Source organism: Malaclemys terrapin, chromosome 13 (genome assembly GCF_027887155.1).
Source record: "Malaclemys terrapin pileata isolate rMalTer1 chromosome 13, rMalTer1.hap1, whole genome shotgun sequence".
Classification (NCBI taxonomy): Eukaryota; Metazoa; Chordata; order Testudines; family Emydidae; genus Malaclemys; species Malaclemys terrapin.
Window position 1 is genome coordinate 38,169,030 of NC_071517.1, and position 25,006 is coordinate 38,194,035.

Below are 25,006 nucleotides of genomic sequence, written 5' to 3' on the forward strand. Positions count from 1 at the left end.
AAACAACACGAGGTGGGAACTAAAGCGCATTGTCACTGAACACACTACACGATCCATTGTCTACAGCCAAGGTCTAAGATACATCCGCATTTGCTCCAATCCCTCAGACAGAGACAAGCACCTACAAGATCTCTATCAAGCATTCTTAAAACTACAATACCCACCTGCTGAAGTGAAAAAACAGATTGACCGAGCCAGACGAGTACCCAGAAGTCACCTCCTACAAGACAGGCCCAACAAAGAAAATAACAGAACACCACTAGCTGTCACCTTCAGCCCCCAACTAAAACCTCTCCAGCGCATCATCAAAGATCTACAACCTATCCTGAAAGATGATCCCTCACTCTCACAGATCTTGGGAGACAGACCTGTCCTCGCTTACAGACAGCCCCCCAACCTGAAGCAAATACTCACCAGCAACCACATACTACACAACAAAAACACTAACCCAGGAACCTATCCTTGTAACAAAGCCAGATGCCAACTCTGTCCACATATCTGTTCAAGGGACACCATCATAGGACCTAATCACATCAGCCACACCATCAGGGGCTCGTTCACCTGCACATCTACCAATGTGCCAGCAATGCCCCTCTGCCATGTACATTGGCCAAACTGGACAGTCTCTACAGAAAAGAATTAATGGACACAAATCTGACATCAGGAATCATAACACTCAAAAACCAGTGGGAGAACACTTTAACCTGTCTGGCCATTCAATGACAGACCTGCGGGTGGCAATTTTGCAACAGAAAAGCTTCAAAAACAGACTCCAACGAGAAACTGCTGAGCTGGAATTGATATGCAAACTAGATACCATCAACTTAGGCTTCAACAGGGACTGGGAATGGCTGAGCCATTACAAACATTGACTCTATCTCCCCTTGTAAGTATTCTCACACTTCTTATCAAACTGTCTGTACTGGGCTAGCTTGTTTATCACTTCAAAAGTTTTTTTCTCTTATTTAATTGGCCTCTCAGAGTTGGTAAGACAACTCCCACCTTTCCATGCTCTTTGTATGTGTATATATATCTCCTCAATATATGTTCCATTCTATGCATCTGAAGAAGTGGGTTGTAGCCCACGAAAGCTTATGCTCTAATAAATTTGTTAGTCTCTAAGGTGCCATAAGTACTCCTGTTCTTTTTGTCACTGAAATAACTCAATGGCGGTGTAGAAAAGCCTTGGCTTGGCTGCGTGTTGCTGAACATCTGGCCGCTCTCCCTCCCCCCGCCGGGACCAGCCGAGATACAGGGGCTCCCTGGGTTAAGATCAGTGGCAGCTTGTGTGTGCTAGTGACAGGGCATGTAAACATAAACAGCTCATTAATCAGGAGCAATCCTTGAGCTGAAGGGTGATAATATTATGGTAAATCTTCTAAGCTTTCTGATGTTACAGGCTAAAAGTCACAGCCCAGCCCCTTCAGAACACCAGCTAAGAGCTGGAAAGAAGATTTTAGGTTTAATCTTTGTAAAACTCCATGCACAGAAAGGAAAGTAACAATCCTACCCATGCCCCACTCCCATCCCCCGCCCCATTCCAGCTGCCCCAGTCTATTCCTGTCATTTTTTCTCCTTGGCCCAATACTGAGCCCATAATCGCTGTGTGGACCGGTTCTGCTGGGGGGAATACGAGCCAGGGATCCATGTTTTGGTTTGTCTGACTCTGGGCAGAGGAGTGTCGGGCCTCAGAGAAGGGACAATGGGGACTGCTCGGCCCACAAAGCTGGACATGCTCATGTCCACAGTTAGCAGCAATCTGCTCCTCTGCACAGGCTCTTTGCTGCTGGAGCTCCCGCAAATGTTTCCCACCAACACATTTGCCTCCACAGGTCTAGATTCTGACTCGGGTTGTACCATTGCTCCTTTGACCTCAGCAGTTAGCCAGTGTTTGGGGCCTTGCTAGGTTCTTCCATTGGCAGGAGAAATTGATGATAGGAGTCAGGTATTTCTTTGGTGATATCTTTATTATTTATGAATAATGTCCACACATTCCTGTGCCCGGTACAAACAAACAGCAGCCGGCAGTTTCCTTACTCAGAACTCCATGTCGGCATTCCTAGGGAACCCTGTGCCTGAAGCAACTTCTGTCTCTCTGTTCTCCCGAGATCACACTCACGACTGCTTCTCTTGGCTTTCTGCCTCACACACACACCAAGCTGCCAGCCAGTCCCTCAGAGGGCCTGCTCTACACCTAACACTAAGATCAACCTGGTGACATCACTCAGGGCTGTGAAACATTGTGTGATCTGAGTGCCACAGCTAGATCGACCTAGCCCCTGGTGCTGACAATGGAATTCCTCTGGTGACCTGGCTATGGCCTCTCAGAAAGAGGGATTAGCTAGAGCGATGGAAAAAACAATTCTGTCAATGTAGGAAGCATCTACACTACGGCACTTCAGGGACATAGCTGTAGCGTTGTAGCTGTGCCGCTCTAGTCACTGTAGTGTAGATATACCCTTGTTCATCCTGAGGCCTGGTCCACACCTAAACCTTAGGTCAGCCTAGCTACACTGCTCAGAGCCGTGAAAAATGTCACACCCTGTGTGATGTAGTTAGGTCGATCTAACCCCGATGTAGACGCAGATAGGTCAAGGGAAGAATTCTTTGTTGCCCTAACTACTGCCTCTCTGGCAATGTAGGACGTGTCTATGCTAGCCATTCATTTCTACTGGATATTGGGATGAATGCACATTCCTCAGTCCCTGGCTCTCCCTCTGCTAGGATCCCTGCTGGTGCAGAGCCTCCAGCTTCTCCCCAAAACCCCAATTAATTCTGTGTCCCTGCCACCCCCACATCTGCCTGTCCCCAGCCCGGCTGTTAATTCTACCCCACATCACTTCTGCCCCCAGCCCCTCCTTCAGTTTTGACCCTGCAGCCCCCACATCTGTCCCTCAGGGCCCCTCTGCTCCTCCTGCAGCTCCAGGGGTTCTTCACCCTGCCCCCCTCCCATCCCTGATTCTGCACAGAGGGAGGGGGAGGAGCTTCCAGGGGCCATAGAGCTAAGAGACCAGAGGGTTGAGTAGACAGGAGTCTTCCAGGCCATAGGGGCTAGGATGACTGTGGCTAGAGAAGCCCATTCTTTCATTCCCAGTGGGCTGTTCCACCCCATGTCTCAGTGGCACTGTCTGACCCAGGATCCCCAGAGTCCTCCTGGCTCACAGAGGACAGTGGCAAACAGGCTGCACAATCTCTGGGGCAGTGAAGAGATCGGCTTCTCTACCTCACTCACTCAATGCTCTCTATGGTTTGACAGTTCAGATGGTGCAGTGTTGAAACCGGAAGCAACCTAGGGTGTGTGAGGCTAGAGAGGCTGATCTCAGGGTCCCCAGTGGAATATTCTCCCCCCGGGTCTCAGGAACACAGTCTGAGCTGGGATCTCCACACCCGGAGCCAGGGTCGGATTCTCTCCCCAGGGACGGAGCCCAGCGGGAAAGTGAAGATCGGGGCCTCGTCACCAGCATCGATAAATGTCACCTGCCCCCGGTCAAAGTCCAGACAAACCCGGATCCTGCTGGGGGCCCGGCTTAGGGGCAGGAGGGTCACAGGGGAGGTGTGAGCCCAGAACTGACCCGCCAACCCCACAGCCCAGATCCCCCCCTCTGGGCTAAGGCTGATCTCTCCCTTCCTCCCCACAGACTCTCTGGCCACCCCCACGGCCCAGTATCGCCCACTCCCCACCTCCACCTCCCAGCAATGTCTCCCCGAGGTGAATCCCTCACAGCCCAGCACCCAGGGCTCAGTGTCAAATCTCTCAGGATTGTTGGGCAGTCGCTGCCGTGTGTCTCCCAGTCTCACACTTTTCCGATCCTCAGACAGGACGAGTTGGGGATGGGCCGTGTCTGGATCCAGAGTCATATTCGCTGGGGAGAGAGAATCAGAGTATGAGGGGCAGAGCTCAGCCCTGGGGGAGGCTGGGACCATTTCTCACACTCCCCAGCAGCCCCGTTCTGGCTGGGACAGGCCTGGATCCCAGGGAGCTGCCTCTGTCTTGGGCGCCTGAGACTGAGCAGAGATGTCACTGCAGTTCCTCTGTCTTTGTAATGGGACCAGGCGTGAAAGTAAAATTTCTCTTTTCCTGTACCGGGGGGGGGGGAGCTTTGCGCCCCCCATCCCACCCCAGAAGAGGCGGGGCCTCAGCCAGAAGGGGCGGGGCTGAAGCTCCAGCGTCCCCCAGCCAGCCCGCCCGCACCGCCCAGGGCTCCAGCGGCGTATGGCAGCAGCGGCTGGAGTCCCAGGCCCTTTTAAGTAGCCGGCCCTGGGATAGCTGCTCCTTTTGCTCCCGCCCCTCCCCTCCCCGCCATGGCAGCGCTTTAATGTTGCTGCTGCTTCTGTGCCCCACATCAGGTCTGGCAGGGCCGGCAATGGGGGGCACAAAAGTGGCAGCGACATGGCAGCGCTTTAGGCAGGGTCCTTTAAAGTGCTGCCAGCGGTATGGGCCGGTACAGGCGGCCATTTTTTACTGGTATGCTGTACCAGCCCGTACCATCTTACTTTCACCCCTGGAACCCTCTTCACTAGTTTCTCATTTATTGCAGAGGCTTCATCTCCCAGCTTCCCCTTCTGGGGCTGCTCCATTCCCAGTGGCACAGACACAGCCAGGAAGGTGTCAGAAGCTTTGACTGAGAAGGGAGCAGAAGAGGCAGGTACCAGCTTTAAGCCCCAGAGGGAAGCTCCCTCCCCTAATGCAGCCTCCACTCCCAGGCCAGGAAACAGAGAGGAAGGTGCAGCATTGGGGAAGAGCTGCTTAACACCAGAGAGTAGGAGGTGGCATTGGGTGGGGTAGCCCCATCACCAGCCTAGAGAGAAGGGAGAAGCTGACGACGTCACAGGGAGAGCATCTCCCCAATCCAGGAAGCAGTGAGCAGCTCCAATGGGAGAGCCCAGCCGTGCCCAAAGGAAAGGCAGGATGTTGGAGAAGAGCGATGGGGAGACCCCCTGCACTGGGTAAAGCAGAGGGATGTTTCAGCCCTCAGGGCAGAGAGCTTTGTCTGGGTGCTGTTCAGTGAGTGTTCTGTTCATCAGCATGGGTATGAACTCGGCACTAATCTTGGTGTCAGGATTTTTTGTGTGACATCAGCTTGGGATCTCCCCAGGAGTTCCCGAACCTTGGGGGCAAGAGGTCCCGCAGCCTGTGACCCCACCCCCTCCATGGCGCCGCCCTACACCTCCTCTTCCCACCGAGGTCCCGCCCCCTGACAGGGCTGGAAGCCTTGGCCACTGTGGAGAGCCCCTGACCCTCCACCTGCCCTGGGTCGAGATCCAGGGGGCCTGAGAGCAGTCCCCGGCCCATGTCCCCTCTCCCCAGAGTGCGCCACCCAGAGCAGGTGGAGGGTCCAGGGCTCCCCAGTGCAGCCTGGGCTCCCTGGGTGACAGCACAGCTCTAGCTTGTGGCTTGGCCTGGGGGCAGGGCCTTGGGGGAAGAGGAGCATGGATAGGAACCACGGAGAGGGGCCAGGACCGGGAAGAGGCTGGCGCTGCGGTCAGGGTCTGTGCTCCTCGCGGGGAAGCTGATCAGCTGCCATACCACAAAGCACAGCCACTGCCTGTGACGCTCTATGCCTGCCCAAGGCTTGCAGTTTTGAGGGGCAACATGGTCCCCTGCCCCCAGGAGCGGATTTACCATTAAACACACCGTGCGGTGGCACAGGGCCCTCAATGACAGGGGGGCTCCCAAAATGCGGCAGTGCAGCAGGGCTCAGGCAGGCAGTGGCCCCGTGCCACTCCTGGAAGTGACCAGCTGCTGGCATGTCTCTGCATGCCCCTGGCGGGGGGTGAGGTGGCTCCACATGCTGCCTGACCCCACTGCCTCCCTTCCCCCAAGGGATGTGCAGAGACATTCCATCAGCAGCACAGCAGAGCTAAGGTGGCTCGCTGCCTGCTCTGCCTCCCCCCTCCACACTGTGCCACTTCCAGAAGTGGCCGGCATGTCCCCGGGGGTGGGGGTGTATCCGCGCGTTGCCCCCGCCCCGAGTGCCAACTCTGCAGCTCCCATTGACCAGGAACTGCAGCCAAATGGAGCTGCAGGGGTGGTGCCTGCCAGCAGCGCCGCACGGATACCCCCTGCACCCCCGCCAAGGAGCTGCTGCCAGAGGGGTGTGCCTGTCGCTTTTGGAGCTGCGCCGCCTAAGATAAGCACCTCCCCCCTGACCCTCTCCCACACCCCAACTCCCTGCCCCAACACAGAGCCCACACCCAGCCCTCAAACTCCCTCCCAGAGCCCAACCCCCACACCTCCTCCTGCACCCCAACCCCCTGCCCCAAAGTACCTCACTTTATTTTCCTTTACTTCCTGTAACATACGAGGAGGATGAAGGAAAAAAGAATGAAAAACAGGGGGGAGATAAGAGAGAATGTTCTTTTTCTTGGCTGGGTCCCGAGGGGCCGGGGGGGGGCGGGGGAGGGCGGGAGAGAAATGAAGCTGCACACAGGGACCCACTAACTCTAAATCTGCCATTGCCTTCCTCCAAACTATGGCTATGTTAAAAAGTAGGGGGGCCTGACCATCCCACTTTTAAAAGTGGTATGGCCTGGCCTCTGGATCTCCTCACTGTTTAATGAGTTATTTGTAGGGCTGTGTGTCATGGTTGCTGTTGGTTTGCTTGATATCTTTAGCTACAATCTCATGAAGATGCTTTCACTGGAATTTTCTCATTATTTAAAGACAATCTCCAACTGCAAACTCACCCTGTCTGTGTGCTCGTAGGTATTTCCCTCTTTTTCTCTCCAGTGCAGACGGCAGAGTGTCTGGAGGGGAAAGGATAAGAGAGGTGAGATTTCAGGCTTTTATATTATAACAGCATCACCACTCTGAACTCCTAGAACTGTGTTTTCATCATGACAGAGAAACAGAGAGACACATTCAGGTAATTAATATAAAAAGGTCGGAAACCTTCTATTTTCTCTCTTATTCAGGCATCTCCCAGCAATGGAACCAACATCCATGAAGCCTCACAAGCATCCCAGGATACAAAATCTGTAAATGTGATTTACTCTCCTCCCCCCACTGTTCAGACTCCAGTTGGTCTCATTGACTTGCTGCCTTTTCTCATAACCTAGACCCAGATCCTGCAAAGACTTTGGCATAAAAGTAACTTTACGCACTTTGGTCCCCTTGACATTAAGAGTTTGTGAAATCCTGGCTCTATTTGTGAGCTGTTGGGTCTGTTTACTCAGCATCTCTACAGAGAGCAGCACCATGGGGCCTTGTCCTCCCTAGGCAGAAATAGAAATAATAATAAAATCATTTTATCCATGTGGGAATTGAGGCAGGGGGAAGGTTGGCTCCATGGGCCAGATTCACCCCTGTACCGGCAAAAGGAGAGAGGGGAGGGGCCATTTGTGACTCTGCTGTTCCGTGGCTGCAGGGGCCGGGGCAGACCTTGGCACAGGCTGAGGAAGTTCTGAAGCAGCCAGAGTTACAGCCCTATGACAATGGCCCCGTGTGTCTTGCCCAGTGTGCAGAGTGTCAGAGGTCCAGCTTTACACTGCCCACATCCCTCTGTCCCTGCCCACCCCCTCCCTCTTCCACCCGCCCTCCCCCCTCCCCCCTCCCCCACCCCATTCCCAGCCCTCTCAGGAACACGCCTTGTGCCTGCAGCTGCAGGGAAGGAGGCACAAGAGGCTCCTATGCTGGAGGGATCCCTCACCGTGGGGGAGGGGCTTTCTCCTTCCCTACAGCCCATGTGCCCAGACTAGCTGCCCTATGGGACGAGAGCCCAGTGATGGGCTGGGTCCAGCTCTAACAAGTGGTCTTTTATTTAGGTTCTAGATTTTGGGTGCTGACCTTTAAGCACCTGGGGCCTAGTTCTCAGAGGGTTTGGGCACCTGCAGCTCCCCCTGACTCCACCTGCAGCTGTGGAGGCTGCACAGCTCTGGAGCACCTGCCCTGCAGCTCTCTCGTTGGGAGAGAGAAACTCAGGTGCCCCAAATTTGGCCATTTTGCTGATCGTGAGCTTTAATGCTGTGACCTTTGGTAAGTCATGAAATTATTGTGAGACATCCTGATGCCTGGGGTGATGCTACATCTGCTCAAAGTGTCTGCTTTCCACTAGTTATTATGTTAAGTTTTGAGAATTGGTGCAAGGATCATTTCTTATGCAGAAGTTTGGACAAACCGAGATTGTGCGTTTATACTGACTGACTTGACTTTGGCCTGGTGAGCAGTTTGCTTAACATAAGAGAAATGTTTCCTTAAGTCACCTTGTTATTAAGTGATGTGTTCATAAGTTGTTATGTGGGACAAAGAGATGTTTTGACCACACCGTGATGGGTTGGATCACAGAAACCCCCTTGGGAACTGCCAACTGATGTGCCAAGACTACTTCTGCCCCTGCTTTCCCTGCCAGCCTGGGACCCCAGCACCCTGTCTTGCTGAGCCAGACACACCCGTCTGCTCCAACACAGACCCAGGGTCTGAATTACTTGCCCCAAAGCTGCAGACTTAACTGAAAGCAGCTTACAGAAATGTTCCTGTCTTTAACACTCAGATGTCCAACTCCCAATGGGGTCTAAACCCAAATAAATCCGTTTTATTCTGTATAAAGCTTATACAGGGTAAACTCATAAATTATTCGCCCTCTATAACACTGATAGAGAGATATGCACAGCTGTTTGCCCCCCCCCAAGTACTAATATATACTCTGAGTTAATTAATAAGTAAAAAGTGATTTTATTAAATACAGAAAGTAGGATTTAAGTGGTTCCAAGTAGTAACAGACAGGACAAAGTGAATTACCAAGTAAAATGAAATAGAACACACAAGTCTATGTCTAAGAAACTGAATACAGGTAAAATCTCACCCTGAAAGATGTTTCAATAAATCTCTTTCACAGACTGGACGCCTTCCCAGTCTGGGAACAATCCTTTTCCCTGGTACAACCCTTGTTCCAGCTCAGGTGGTAGCTAGGGGATTTCTCATGACTGCAGCCCCCTTTGTTCTGTTCCACCCCCTTATATATCTTTTGCATGAGGCGGGAATCCTTTGCCCCTCTGGGTTCCCACCCCCCACTTCTCAATGGAAAAGTGCCAGGTTAAAGATGGATTCCAGTTCAGGTGATCACATGTCACTGTAAGACTTCATTATCCACTTGCCAGCACACAAGTATACAGGAAGACTTACAGGTAAAACAGAGCCATCTGCAGTCAATTTGTCCTGGTTAATTGGAGTCATCAAGATTCCAAATCATCATTAATGGCCCACACTTTGCATAATTACAATAGGCCCTCAGAGTTATATTTCATGTTTCTAGTTTCAGATACAAGAGTGATACATTTATACAAAGAGGATGATCACACTCAGTAGATTATAAGTTTTGTAATGATACCTTACAAGAGACCTTATGCATGAAGCATATTCCAGTTACATTAGCATATTTTCATAAAATCATATAGAGTGCAACGTCACACACACAATGTGCTTAAAGACAACAGGCACCCAAAACGTACTGCCAAGGAGCAGTTAGCAAAGTCCAAAAACCCCCATGTGGAGAAAAGGGTCAAAGTGACCTGTGCACATCAGTGTGTAATGACTGGTAATGAACGAATCAGAAAAGAGAATAACTTGAAAATAGCTTGGCCAGCAAAAGCGCTGCCAATTAGAACGTTCATGCATGTGTAGTGTATGAGTTATACAAGATACTATTAATAACACACAAAGGTGATTGGGAAAGAACTAATAAATATATAATTTGGATGTGTGTAATATGTAAGACATTGTAAAGGGTAGATGGAGCATCATAGGAGAAATGTATCATGACCTGCCTATGCCCCTGAAGAAGGTAACTGGGCAGTATTTCTTTCGGTATGTCTGTCATTTCTTACTTGAATAGTAATTGTAATAGCAAGACATGCTTTTGGAACAAATAAGGGGTTGAATTAATCAGTCTGTGTGTCTTGGACTCTAAGTGTATGGCATTCTCATCCAACAATTAAATAGAAGCATAATCTAATTATGAACCAATTGACCAGCTCCATTCTCTTCCCACAGTCTCAGACATGTATCCCAATTTCCCCTCCTAGATCCCTTCTAGGTACCTTTGAACTTCCTCAGAGCCTCCGATAGTACAATAGTTTTCTGGGAGAAACCACTGACTTGCTCTTCCAGTTCAGGAGAAATCTCCTCTGGAGGCTGGAACTTCTCCTTCTCCCACCTGGAGAGAAACAATTTCACATGATTATATTTCATTTAGTGACTTATTATAAGTTGTTGCTAGGAAGTCGCTGCTCTAATGGGCCTGGAGTTAGAATTCCTCTACTTCTCCCAGCCTCAGAACAGGTGCAACACAGGCCATGTCCATGCAACCTTCCCCTCCAAGGACCCATTAATCATAGAATCATAGAATATCAGGGTTGGAAGAGACCTCAGGAGATCATCTAGTCCAACCCCCTGCTCAAAGGGAGACCAATCCCCAGACAAATTTTTGCCCCAGATTCCTAAATGGCCCCCCTCAAGGATTGAACTCACAACCCTGGGTTTAGCAGGCCAATGATCAAACCACTGAGCTATCCCTCCCCTCCATCTCTGGCCTGAAGAGACCTGCTCTGAGGATAAAAGGGGAATTGAGTCTCTGTGGCCAATTCACTCCATGGCCTCCATGACAGCAGGTTCACAGGTGAAGTGCTGTAGAAATCTGCCCACTAGGAACTAGACTGAGACACCAACTCCCCCCTCCCCAGCTCATTCAACACAGGTCTCCAAACAGTCCTCAGGTGGGAAAGACTCTTGACCACTGCTGCCCTGGGCTGAATGGTAACCAGTGCCCCAGCAGTGACAGGCCCATATTCCATCCCCACAATCCTGAGGCAGCCAGTCCCCCAGGGATGTAACACCTCTAGGAAATACTTTAGGTCAGTCCTTCCCACTGAATGGGTAATTCCAGAGTCTTCTCTGCAAGGGTGAGAACCTCAGGATGAAGTTGGCCAGAGAGATTTGTATCCAACATGTGACCTTCACCAGACATTTTGTTGTAGAGCCCTGGGGAGATGTGATGTTAACTGTGGTGGGCTCTCCGGGGTGGAGCCTGGGACTGTGGGACGACTGCACCCCCTTAACTCTCTCCAGCCTGCGCTGTCTCTCATAATGCCTTGCTAGTGACAAGCAGCAAGCCCGTCCACACCCAGCTAGATTGCCTGAATGCTCTCAGAGCCACTCACAAATCACACAGAGAAAAGCACCATCCAAATTCCCCCACCCCACATCCCAGCTTCCAGCTCCCAGCACTTTACCTCAGGAATGTATCATCTAATTTATTAATTGGTTATTAATTGGTTCACCACTTCATCAAGGGAAAGTGGATATACACTAGCCTTTGCAAAACCTGAGCAGATTTACCACACACTTCATACAAACTCACTGGTAAAGACAACCAGTAAAAGAAGTTTATTGACTACAAAAGATAGATTTTAAGTGACTATAAGTGATAGACAAAAAGTCAGAGTTAGTTACCAAAAGAAAAGAAAATATAAGCACGCAGTCTAAACTCTCAACACTATTAGACTGGGCAACATCTAGATTAAGCAGGTTTTCTCACCCCACTGGAAATTGGAGTTCATAGTACACAGATTTCACCATTAAAATCTGGGCCAGTCTCCTCTGTGGGAGTCTTAAGTCTTCTCTATGTCTTGGTTGCTTGCAGCATAGGTGGGGGCAGGAGAAAGGCCAAGCATGGCCTCCCTGTGTTCTGTTTTATACCCTTAGCCCATGTGCTTGGAGAACACAAGTCCAGGCATGTCTCTGGTGGGCATTGCTGAGTCCCCAGGCAAGATTGAGCAATTGCCCTGGTGTGGCCTTATGCAAGTGAGTCATCGCATTGTAGCTCCCTTGCTGGAAAATGGCTGGTGTTGTCTGTTCAGTACACACCTGGTGGATACCTCTCTTGTCATTCTCTCTGGAGAGCTAGTACCTGGGCGCCTCCCAAACCCACAGCATGTTTTAGTGACAAGCATACAACACATTCTCATAACTTCATATGTATTAATGATATACACATTTAGATGGAACAATGGGTTTCAGCAGATCATAACCGTTCCCGTGATATCTCACATGGCATGCTTTATACGCAATATCACAATTATATGTAAATGAGGAATCTGGAGGTTACAGAGTGCTCCCCGAAGTCAGAGAGAGCCACGTACCTGCTCAAGATGCTTCTGACATCCTAGAGAGAGAGAGAGAGAGAGAAAGAGGGAATTTCAGTCCCATCTGACACGCACACATAGGGGATCCCAGGAAAGGGATTCTGCAAATATGGGGAAGAGAGGCCCTGCCCTGACCCCAGACCATAGATTCCCTGAGCTAATGGGGCTTTTCCATCTGTAATATCAATGTGTCTGTAACGCTCCAAAGAACAGGAACGCACACGCCGAGTTACACTGAGGTCTCCGACTGCTGGCCCCAGTGCTTATGATTCAGGAGCCCTCCCTTCCTTGTGTGGGGACCTGGGATGTTTCTAACCACAGGCGCTGGCTTCCAATTATCCCTGGGGTGCTCAACCCCAGCTCCCGCCCCCACCCCACCCCTTCCCCCAATGCCACACCCCTGCCCCTCATCTTCCTGCCCCCACTCTGCTCCCACCTCTTTCTGCCCCCTCCCCTGAGCACACCCCATTCCTGATCCTCCCTCTCCCTCCAAGCACCTCCTACACACTGTGGAACAGCTGACTGTGGCAGTCAGGAGGCTCTGCGGGGAGAGGCGGAGGAGTTGATCGGCGGGGCTGCCGGCATGCAGGAGGCACTATGGGGAGAGGGGGGGAGCTAGCTGCCAGTGGGTGCTAAGCACCTGCTAATTTTTTTACATGGGTGCTCCAGCCATGGAGCCACAGAGTCAGCATCTCTGTTTCTCAGTCAGTCTCACCTGCAGAAATTCACTCGCTGGCTTCTGACACTTCCCCTCCATCTCACTGATCAGCTCACTGAGATGGGAAATCTCCTCTAAGAGTTTACTGACATTTTCATTCTGGATCCTCACAATCTCCTCGTCCAGCTTTTCCAGCTGGGCCAGCAGGAGTCGCTCTTGTTCCTCCAGGAACCGCCGCAGTTGCTGAAATTCAGACACAATCTTCTGCCTCTCGGTTTGTATTTGTTTCTGTACAAAAATAGGGAAAGGGCTGGTCAGGCACATGGATGGAGCCCAGGGCCCTTTCATGGAGAGCTGAGTGTGCAGGAGGGAGAACTTTGTTGAAAATCCTGATTTCTGACATTTGACTCTACCCTATTGGTACTAGGGAGAGGATTCTCTCACACCTTCCCCTTTGGCACCTGTGTCTCTGAAAGGGATGTCTGTCATGTTAGCATATTCTGTTATTCATGGTCTCTGGGAACTCAGACCCAGAGCAGCAGGTGGCAGGACTCAGCACTACACTGACAGAGACACCAGGGGAGTTAAAAGAAACAAACATTTTAGCAATGCAAGAAATGACCAGACTCAGCGGACAGCACTTCATGGGTGACATTCAGTTCACATGGGGAGGATTTCTGTGAAAGCCACAAGGGCTAGACATTAACTAATCAGCTGCAATGGAAGCTTAGGGCTTGTCTATGCATGAATCTAACCCAGCAATCCATGATGATGAAGAAACACACACAAGCCCACGTTCACCAAGGCCACAGAGGAATCTGCCTCCTAACAGACCTCCCACTGCCGATCCCTGCTGGTTAATAACAACAGGCACCTACTGTTACCCAAAATTGGGCCAGTTAGTAAGTTTAGGGAGGACTAATGACCCACCAGACTTTGGCAGAAAGCAGCACATTTATTATACTGATAGCTAAGCTCAAAAAAGTCCCTTCCTCCAGCTTTTGAAACAGACCAGAGTGCCTGAAGACGCGAGCATCATGTACCTTTCCCGGCCATCCCACGTTGATGTTAGTGAAACGTCCCTTGTGATCCACCAGGGCTTGCAGCAGCATTGAAAAGTACCCCTTGTGGTTTATGTACTGGCTGGCTTGGTGCTCCAGTAACAAAATAGGGATATGGGTTCTGTCTATCACCCCACCACAGTTTGGGAATCCCATTGCAGCAAAGCCATCCACTATGACCTGCATGTTTCCCAGAGTCACTACCCTTGATACCGTAGATCTTTGATTGCGTTGGCTACTTGGATCACAGCAGCCCCCACAGTAGATTTGCCCACTCCAAATTGATTCCCGACTGACCGGTAACTGTCTGGCATTGCAAGCTTCCACAGGGCTATCACCACTCACTTCTCAACTGTGAGGGCTGCTCTCATCCTGGTATTCTGGTGCTTCAGGGCAGGGGAAAGCAAGTCACAAAGTTCCATGAAAGTGCCCTTACGCATGCGAAAGTTTCGCAGCCACTGGGAATCGTCCCACACCTGCAACACGATGCGGTCCCACTAGTCTGTGCTTGTTTCCCAGGCCCAGAATCGGCATTCCACGGCATGAAGCTGCCCGAGTAACATCATAATTTGCACATTGCTGGGGCCCATACTTTGTGAGAGGTCTATGTCCATGTCAATTTCTTCACCACTCTCGTCATCGCGCTGCAATCGCCTCCTCGCCTGGTTTTGCTTTGGCATGTTCTGGCTCTGCATATACTCCAGGACAATGCGCGTGGTGTTCATAGTGCTCATAATTGCCACAGTGATCTGAGCGGGCTCCATGATCCCAGAGCTATGGCGTCTGGGCTGAAAAAAGGCACAAAACTATTGTCTGACGGAGGGAGGGAGGGGCAAGTGACGACATGGCGTACAGGGAATTAAAATCAACAAAGGTGGCTGTGCATCAGGGAGAAACACAAACAACTGTCACACAGAGTGGCCCCCCTCAAAGATTGAACTCAAAACCCTGGGTTTAGCAGGCCGTTGATTTCACGGAGGGAGGGGGAAGCAAATGAATACAGAACAAATCTGGTCCATCTATCTTTTACATCTTAGGCTGGCAGCAGACGATGCAGCATGACTGATAGCCATCGGCATCTTCTGGGTGCTTGGCAGAAGATGCTGCATTACGATTGCTAGCCATCATCGTCAAGACGGTGCAATAGGACTGCCAGCAGGACTGAGTCTCCAGGAGACAAAACATGTCTGCCCAGGCGCCTCTGACCGAACTCACTGAGGAGTACGACGATGATGGATACCAATCGTAATACACCATCCACTGCCAAAAGGCAAGGAGCTGCTGCTGTGTAGCAATGCAGCCCCACATCTGCCAGCACCCAGATAGCCAATGACGGCTACCAGTCATACTGCAGCATCTACTGCCAAAAGGCAATTAGCTGCTGCTGTGTAGCAATGCAGTACCATGTCTGCCGGCACCCAGATGACATATGGTGATGGTGAGCTGAGCTGAGCGGGCTCCATGCTTGCAGTGGTATGTTGTCTGCACAGGTAACCCAGGAAAAAAGGTGCAAAATGATTGTCTGCCATTGCTCTCACGAGGGGAGGGGGCTGACGACATGTACCCAGAATCCCCCGCAACACTGTTTTAGCCTCATCAGACATTGGGATCTCAACCCAGAATTCCAATGGGCAGTGGAGACTGCGGGAACTGTGGGATAGCTACCCACAGTGCAATGCTCCAGAAGTCAACGCTAGCCTCGGTACTGTGGATGCGGTCCGCTGACTTAATGCACTTAGAGCATTTTATGTGGGGACACACACAATCGACTGTATAAAAACGATTTCTAAAAATCCGGCTTCTATAAATTCGACCTAATTTCGTAGTGTAGACATACCCAAAGAGGGAGAGGAGACAAAAGGGGGGGGAAGTGTAACGGACCTTTTGAGCATACAGGTTATACACATCACTGCTGCTCCTACAACACTCTGCCCCTTGATCTATGATTATTACAGTAGTGGTTGTCATTGTAGAGCACAGGTGATTTGTTGCAAACAAACCAAACAATTATAACCAGGTGAATATAACTAAAACCATTACAATTGACTGGGAGACCAGAACTGCACACAGTACTCCAAATTGGTCTCACCAGTGCCTTCTATAACGGTACTAACACCTCCTTATTTTTACTGGAAATACCTCGCCTGATGCATCCCAAGACCGTATTAGCTTTTTTAACGGCCATATCACATTGGCAGCTCATAGTCATCCTGTGATCAACCAATACTCCGAGGTCCTTCTCCTCCTCTGTTACTTCCAACTGATGTGTCCCCAATTTATAACCAAAATTCTTGTTATTAATCCCTAAATGCATGACCTTGCACTTTTCACTATTACATTTCATCCTATTACTATTACTCCAGTTTACAAGGTCATCCAGATCTTCCTGTATGATATCCCCGTACTTCTCTGTATTAGCAATACCTCCCAGCTTTGTGTCATCCGCAAACTTTATTAGCACATTCCCACTTTTTGTGCCAAGGTCAGTAATAAAAAGATTAAATAAGATTGGTCCCAAAAGCAATCCCTGAGGAACTTCACTAGTAACCTCCTTCCAGCCTGACAGTTCACTTTTCAGTATGACCCATTTTAGTCTCCCCTTTAACCAGTTCCTTATCCACCTTTCAATTTTCATATTGATCCCCATCTTTTCCAATTTGCTAATAATTCCCCATGTGGAACCGTATCAAATGCCTTACTGAAATCAAGGTAAATTAGATCCACTGCGTTTCCTTTGTCTAAAAAATCTGTTACCTTCTCAAAGAAGGAGATCAGGTTGGTTTGGCACGATCTACCTTTTGTAAAACCATGTTGTATTTTGTCCCAATTACCATTGACCTCATTGTCCTTAACTACTTTCTCCTTCAAAAATTTTTCCAAGACCTTGCATACTACAGATGTCAAACTAACAGGCCTATAGTTACTCGGATCACTTTTTTTCCCTTTCTTAAAAACAGGAACTATGTTAGCAATTCTACTTGGGGAAGTAGAACCAGGGTGCATAGAGGAAAGTGTGAAATTAACAATACAAGAAAATGTAGCTAACAATACAAATGTATTAAATACAAAAATCAACAACAAAATGATTATTAGAGAACCTAACAAAAAATAAACCTGGTGCATTGGGGACCAAAGTCTTTTGGACAGAGGTGGATGTGATTGATAATTTAGTTGGAGATGGGAGAAGTAGAGAAAGGAAAAGGCATTTACCCTGTCTAGTGTAGTATCCCCAATGCTAGCACAGGACGCCCACCAGAGACAGACACAGAACATGGAACACAGAATTTGTCATGACACTATAACCATGGTATTTCTATAAATTTTTAGCTGGTACCAGATCTTCTGATGTTTCGGTTTGGAGGCTGAAAGACAGAAGCTTAGAAACAAATTAGTGCAGTGCTTCCACCATGATAGACCCTGCTTGTTTGAGTTGTCTGTGGTGTACCCATTTTCCCTCCAGGGTTTTATCTATACTACCCAGGGTTTTTCCTAACTTTATTTGTGTGGGAGTCAACTCGGTCTCTGCCACAGTGTGTCCGGTACTTGGGGCTGCCTGCCCCCTCCTGATTTGCTGTACCCAAACAAAGAGTGAGAACTCTGTTATTCTCTGATAATTTGGGGACTCGTCTGGGATGGCAATGCCCGCTGAGACAGCGGCAGCTGCTACGGATCGTTCCCCTTCAAACCCCATGGTGCCACAATAGAGGTAGGAGACCTTTTGAAATCTCTATTGGTGTATCGGAGGAGGACTGCCCGTGGAAACCGTCTGTCCCTGTTGGGCTTATGCCATCTGAACTTATGGACTGTGCAGCAAGATCAGATGCAGAGCGGTACTGGGGAACTGTTTTGCCGCCCCCTACAAGGTTAGTTAAAGTGGTACTGAGGATTTAGTTTGCCACCCTCAGTAAGGTAGTTGTATGCGGTACTGGGGAACTGTTAGTTTGGCCGCCCCCATATGCATAAGGGAAATGCATTAGGTACGCACCGGTGCTGAGGGGTTGTTACCGCCTCAAGAGGGGTTGTTACCGCCTCATAGTGTATTGAGTCCGGACATAAAGTATAGATGCATCGTGGTATTTAGAAATAGAGGCCTTGGAGTGTGTGTGTACACCAGTGTGAATTGAGAGTTACTGGAAGACGCCCAGAGTATTCTGCGAAGTCGTTTGGCTCGTGACCAGAACTACTCTAACGCAAGCCTGGTAACTAGAGGATCTTTTAGGAGATCTGACCCATGGTAGGCTGACTCGGCCTGGCATCATTCGGCGAGGAAGCTACCTGGGTCTAGGAGTGTGTGAACCCATCTTCCCTCCCCTTTCCTCTCTGTGTGAGCCACTGACAGTCTGATCATCTCGCTGGATGCAAAAAGAGTGAGCGGTGCCATCTCTCTGAGACTAGCCGGCGCTCTTTGCTGAAGGGAGGTGTAGGAGGGTCGTGGCCGTCCTCGTTAATCTCTCCTGTGTGAGTACCCTGTAGGGAGAGATCCTTAGTTTATGTGCCGCTAGCGCGGACAGGGCATCCCCCCTGTGTGTGTGATTGGAAAATGGGTGGGGGACAGTCTAAGTATTCCCTCTCACCCACTAAGGGTACCCCAGCTTATTTCATGTACGTACATTATGGTACTAAAACCTGCAGGTATTTAGAGAATTGGAATCATTACACACGTGCAAATCCATTTAAACAATGCCCACTGGAAGGTACCTTTGATTTAGATAAACTTACATATCTCAGAGAAACCCTTACATCACCAAAAACCTCTGACACACAGTGGGAGCAATGTGTCTATTGAGGAAAAGAATCAACGCAGACCAGGCTAAGTACAAAGAAAAACTGCTTTTGGCCCCAGCTGGCTGTGAAAAAAAAATATAGACAGAGGCAAACCAAAGGCAATACAAGTTACAGTGCTGAGATTACATTTGCAAAGCTTAACTGTCCAGTGAGATCCAACAGTCTGCCTTTGAGACCCTGGAGCTGGCGTGGTTTGGGGACTCTGTGAAGAAGCCACAGGCAGCCGGCCTGGACTGGAATCTCTGAAAGAGACACCGCAGGAGACCCCAGGGTGTAAAAGAACAGCCCTCCCAAGAGTGGAAGCAAGTTGGAGATTCTGGACAAGCTGTATACAGGATAATCTCCCGTCCACCTCTCCCCCTTCTCTGGACATTATATACAGACGTGGCCAGTCTGGACGTACATATGTGAGTATGAAAGTGTGCCTACTCTCAGCTGCAGTAAGTCTGAGAACCGGAGAGGGGTTTAGCATTCCTCTGTCCACCCCGGTTGACCGGGAAGGGTGTCAGGTGGATCTACCCCAGTCGTAGCAAGACTGGGCAATAGACAAGTTGGGAAAAAGGGAAGATCTGTGTACTTGATAACTAGAATTGAGCAATTAAGAGCATAGATCATGAACCAGGCAGCAACTCAAACCTACGCCCAGGGCAAGTTGCAAGCCTTGAGACAGGACTTCCAGGCAGAAAAGGAAGCAAGTACCGGTCCTTCAGGGACTTGTCAAAATTTAATCATTTGTGCTCAGTATATGCCGTAACAGCCGTGTGTTTGTCACAAGAGAAAATTGAATAGTTAAACGCCAATGGGCCATGCATTTTGCCCAGGTGGCAAGCCTCACAAGGGAGGACTCAGGTAGCCTTGGGAGTAAGAATGTTTAAGGGAAGAGACCAGGAAGAGTGGGGGCTAGTTGAGAAGCCCACCTTCCTAGCTAAATTGGTAGTGAAAAAAGCCGGTGCCCATGGAAGGGACGGTTCAGCGAGAAAAGCAGGATCAGGCCCAAACAGGCAGGCAACAGATAGAGAGATTGGAAAACAGGTTGGAAACTTTGAGGGCATAGTGGAAGGAAAGGAGAAAGTAATTATAAGCATGGGGATTTCAAATCCCCAGGACAATAATTGGAATGGTAAAATCTGAGTTGATTGGGTGTCGTTTTGGGAGACAAGCAAGTGATTTAAGAAAAGAGAGTGAGAAGTTAACTCTGTAGTTGCTAGAGGGAATCAAGCAGTGAAACTTGGTAGGAATGTCTGTAAGTAATCCAGGCAAGAGGTTATTTAAGTGGAATTATTCGACTATGAATAAGTTAGTCGAATTTGCTGAAGAACACTCCTGCTGTGTACAATCTGTGTTTTGTAAGTTTGAGATTAACTGGTATTGTTTTAAAGTTGCAAAACCGAGAATACTTTTGCCAGACACAGGAAACTAGTGTTGTTTAATATGGTATTTAGCATTTAATCCTTAAGGTGATTTAATGATTTACAAAATTTAAAATGTTTAACTAAAGACCAAAGGTTGTGGCTGCAGCAGGGTAGTCAAAGCCAGGAGAATAAAAGATTTGAATTTGTTTTTGGGTAACAAAAGAGCAGATAAAAGATCTGGTAAAGAGAGAGAAGGACAGTGCCCCTAGCTCTGTGTGGTCGAGCTGTCACTTTACTAGGGGTGCATGGAGATTTTGTAAGCACAAAAGAAACAGTTACACCTTGTGTAGAAATTGAATTGTGGAGAGGATGTGCATTTTCCCCAGAACATGTGCAGTGTATATTGTAGCAGAGGTAAAAGAAATGCAAACCTACCAATATAGGTTGTGTTGTCTTTTTCAGATCACTGTGTGTTTGAAAGCAGGAGTTAGAAGTAAAAGACAATCAAGAGTCTGGGAAAGTTAATTGTGTCCTTTTTAAGTACGAATCTTTAAGCTGTGGATAGCTTTGGATCCAGAAGCAAGCCAGAAAGCATCTGTATTAATGCAATTATCTAACTAATAAGGTAGAAGCCACTAAAACCTGGGCTGCCTATAAAACAAATACAAGGAAATATGGGGTAATTCCTCTGTTTTGCCTGAAATCAACAAGAGTATTTGTATATAAAGGAAATATTTTAAGCAATGACTGACTGCCCAGAAAGGGTAGACCTCTGTTCGTTTGTCTTTCAGATCATCAGAGAAAATGGATGCCAGCATTCCATTCAGCATTCAACGTACCATGCATTTACTGGTACAATAGGAATTCTTTTTGTGTTCTATGTCCTGTCTTGTGCTGTTTGTCTTGTGGCCAGAATTGTTGTGTTCAATATTTTCATAAGACAGTCTAGTTCAAAATTAAATAGAAGGGTTAAATAAAAAAAAAAAAAGCAGATACTTGTTTTATTCAACTTGGAATACAAAGTGTTTGGATAAATCAGGAAAATGTGATATACTAAAGTCTAATACATTTGCTTAAGTAAGAAAAAGAAATTTCATTGGCCAGATCTTTTAATTGAAAAATTGTTGTTAAAATTTGCTTACCAACAGTCTTTGGAAGCAAGGACATGGAAGGTTAACCCACTCCCCATATTGCCCATGGGATCCTTCTGGCTACCTCAGATTTCTAGCCAGAGGGCTGGGGAGGGAGGAAAGCTATTGGACACCAGAGGTTGTACCGAGTGGACTCCTCAAAAGTGGGTGTGCTTGTCCTGGGTTGTTGCTCCAAAGCTCTGTATATAAGTTATTTTACTGGAATGGTTATATGGCATACATTGACTAATAAGACTAATGTACTGTATAATGGCAATGTGTATGTGTTCATTGTTAGGAAAAGGTGTATGAGTGAAGAGTGGAAGTTTCCTTTCAGGAAAAGAAGCCACGAAGGGAAAAAGGAAAAAGAACAGAATGAGTTAACTGGAAAATAAAAATAGCTAGCAAGCTCAGTCCAAAGATAAGATGCTGGCCCCATCCAAGGACACTGTCCACAGCTAAGACTTGGCTGACAGCCAAGAAAGGGGGGCCTGAATGTGCCCAAGCAACTATGAGATCTGAAAAACACTGCCAGGCATTAATGAAATGTGTTAGATTTCTTTTCTCACAGATAAAAGAAGTGCTACCCAAAGATCCTAGCAGCCCTGCCATTCATTGAAACCAGGAGACTGAGTCTACCAAAGACTGCTTTGGCTCCATGCTGGAAAGGCCCTTTCCAAGTCCCGTTAACCACCAACACTGCTGTGAAGTGCCAAGGACTGCCTACCTGGACCCATGCTTCTCACTGTAAAAAAAACCCTCCACCTCGGGAGGACTCTCCGCCTGATAAGCCTATTTCTCCTTCTAGCTCTGCTATGCCTTCTGGACAGCAGGGAAAAAAAGACAAGGTGAAGTGCAAGTAACCTCTCCCTTGTCCACTGACAGACCTACTGTGCCTTTGAATTTTTCTAAAGGAATCACACCAGTACAGGGTGAAGTGCTAGTAACCTCTCCCCTGTATGATGCTGAACCACGACTGTTTCAGGAAAAGAGAAGAAGGAACACTTGCCTCATTGAAACCACAAAGTCCAGGGATTCCTGCCTACAAAAGACATTAAGAACTGACCCTGGTGAAGAAACAAAGAATTATACACAGGCAGGAAGAAACTTGTGGGACCCATGCTTGGGAATGTGGTATTGATTGGATTTGGGGGTTTATTCTATTGCCCTCCCTAATTGGATTTTAAATGATAAGTAACAAAGGCACCTTGTTGCCAGTGCCCCTGCCATCTCCTCCATTACACTATTACCCCTGTCACACATCCAAATACAGTCAATGCCATATATTTGATAAAACTAATGGCCAAGGCCTTCACACTTTAGTGATTTATTTAAATGTTGTTTGAAAAAAAATATTTTTAAGGTTCAGGATATCCCATATAAGCGAACAATTGAATGGAAAAGAATGGATCAGTGGAGATAAAAATATATGATATCACTACAAGTGAACCCCAAGAATTTGTAATTGCAATTAATGGGTTCTATAGTGAAGTAGATATGATGGCTGTTCTGGAATTTGCACTGTGTTAAATGAGAGAGGCCCTTATTGTTATTTGGTCACCCAATTAGTGAACAATTAAACAAATACCCAAAGAGTTTGTTTTGCCACTGGAAATTTTACCTGCATAGAAATTATTCCAGTGACTAATAATGTGACCTGTACCTTATTACAATACACCCCTCCTTATGCCATTAGTATCAATGACTCCCGGAAATACATAAAGGTGTTCAACCAACAGATGTGGTGTAGTACTACACCAAAGAGAGATGTATTAGGATATCAATGGACTGTGATTAACACTACACTAGGGACTGTTAAATTTTCATTGCCCTTATCCAGTTTCCAGATCACCTCTACATACCCAAATTGTTCAAAGGGGGCTGCCATTAGATTAGCACAACAGAGGGCTTGGGTTATTTCCTCTAGAAAGAAGAGACTTGACCGGATCCCTTTGGGATGGGGCCAATAGTGCAGCAGCAGTTTGGAATATTTTTAAGAGCCAAGAACATGCTGAGAAATTGGGACAATTAGAGAAGGCCATTGGCCTTGTTTCTGGAGCACAGCTAACCCAGGTACAGGCTGGAATTGGTGAGTTACATGTTATCTCCGCCCTTAGTTCTATGACCCAGAAGTTGCTGACAGAAATGGTATTGAATATCACTGAGGCTGGGAAGGCATTGCAGTGGGATCTAGCATGTTCAGAAATTCAGGATGTTCTGAATGACCAGCTAATGGCCATTCGGAATGATCTAGAGCATCAGGCTTGGCCCACTGCCCTTACAGACACGTCAGGAGTACCATCTGATCTGTGGCCATGGAGACATACTTGGAGACTTTCTGGGTGGAAGTGCAGACATTCACAGTGCTCCTTCCAAGCATATGGACCGGTTGGGAGTCGGGGGGGAGCTCCCACATAGCGAATCCTGCCGGGTCCATGGTGAGGATGCATGTGGGATTGGGTAATTCACCGAGACATCTGGGAAATTAGACTACCTGGTATGCCCAATCGATTTTTAGTCAGTGCTCCTGGGATTACACCTGACATTTGAATGGGGTTAGGGAGTCAATGGACATTTTGGCCATTAGAACCCCACAGCTTCAGTGTATCCGTAAACTGAAGCCAGGAGAAGTTGTCACTGTTCATGACTGCATTTGCTGGGAGGGTAGGGGACAAGGAACTACCCTGACAGGACACTTACTTTTTCAAGCTAATGATAGCCGTGTGTATTGTGATAGACCCAGGCCAGTCGGGTACAGCAGAATAGCAGAAGGCAGATATACTGGCCACTGGATTAACAGTTTTCTATTCCCTGACAGACCAGAGCAGGGGCTGCTCCAGGCTAATGAGAACACCTGACTCCAATTAACCTGCAACGAGTCAGGTGAGGCCATTAAGCTAATGTGATAAACTGACTCTAATTAAGGCCCCGCTGATACTATAAAAAGGGCTCACTCCAGTCAGGCAGAGGAGAGCCAGAGGAGAGGAAGTGTGGCTGAAGGACTGGTTAATGAAGACACCCTCCAGTTATTGATAAGGGAGCCGTAAGGGAGAAGCAGGAGAGCTGTGGGGAAGTGGCCCAGGAAAATGTAGCAACTCTGGCAGTGAAAGGTTGGATGCCAACAGCTGCTACCATTAGGGTCCCTGGGCCGGAACCCGGAGTAGAGGGTGGGCCCGGGTTCCCCCCAACCCACCACTACAGGAACACTTCCTGGGAGGGGAAGTCAGGCCCCTGTCAGGACAGGAGGCTAAACGGTTCTAAAACAAGTCCTAGGGACAACAGAGACTGTGGGAGTTCTCTCACCAACCTCCTTGCTGGCTTATGGCTCAGTAGACTGTAACCTGGCACTAGAGAGAGAAGGGCTACGTGGAGGGTCACAGAGAGCCACTGAGGCTAGCATATACCATCTGGAAGTGCAGGACCCCATGGGGATGAGGTCAGAGCTCTGCCACAGTATGTTAATGCCACCACATTGCAAGATATACATTTTAATCTTATTACCACTGCAGGCAATCATATTGTTTACTGGCCTGCAGATAGAATTTTGCAAGTAGTCCTTAGGTTCCAGATACCCTTTAAGTGGACCAGTTTAGTACCTGATCGATTTCAAAATTTGCTTTCAGTGTTACCAGAGGTTCAAAGAATCTCTGAAATACAAGGGCAAATTCATATGCTTCAAAATATATATCAAGTTGAAAAGTATGCCTTTCAGACAGCTTATAGAGTGTCTACCTTATGTACTAAGTATGATGTATTGTGTTTTATGACTAAAACAGTACAACAACCCCATCATATTATTGCTATGGGAATGTTATTGCTTGTATTGTTGTTAGTTAGTTTAGGATTATGTTGTTGTTGTTGTAAAGGACGTAATAATAGTAA

The 25,006-nt window shown here is 48.2% G+C and overlaps 1 protein-coding gene across 2 annotated transcripts in view; it reads right to left on the reverse strand.

The window, feature by feature from the left end:
- Nucleotides 1-1,948: 1,948 nt before the first annotated feature.
- Nucleotides 1,949-25,006, reverse strand: part of LOC128847228 (zinc finger protein RFP-like) — a 28,842-nt gene continuing 5,784 nt past the window's right edge. For both annotated transcript variants that reach the window (XM_054046597.1, XM_054046596.1), the window contains exons 4-8: nucleotides 12,854-13,084; nucleotides 12,136-12,158; nucleotides 10,036-10,151; nucleotides 6,688-6,747; nucleotides 1,949-3,863 (exon numbers count right to left, since the gene is read on the reverse strand). In XM_054046597.1, the coding sequence (XP_053902572.1) occupies nucleotides 3,355-3,863; nucleotides 6,688-6,747; nucleotides 10,036-10,151; nucleotides 12,136-12,158; nucleotides 12,854-13,084 (939 nt within the window). In that variant the 3' untranslated portion in view covers nucleotides 1,949-3,354. The remainder of the gene's footprint in view (nucleotides 3,864-6,687; nucleotides 6,748-10,035; nucleotides 10,152-12,135; nucleotides 12,159-12,853; nucleotides 13,085-25,006) is intronic.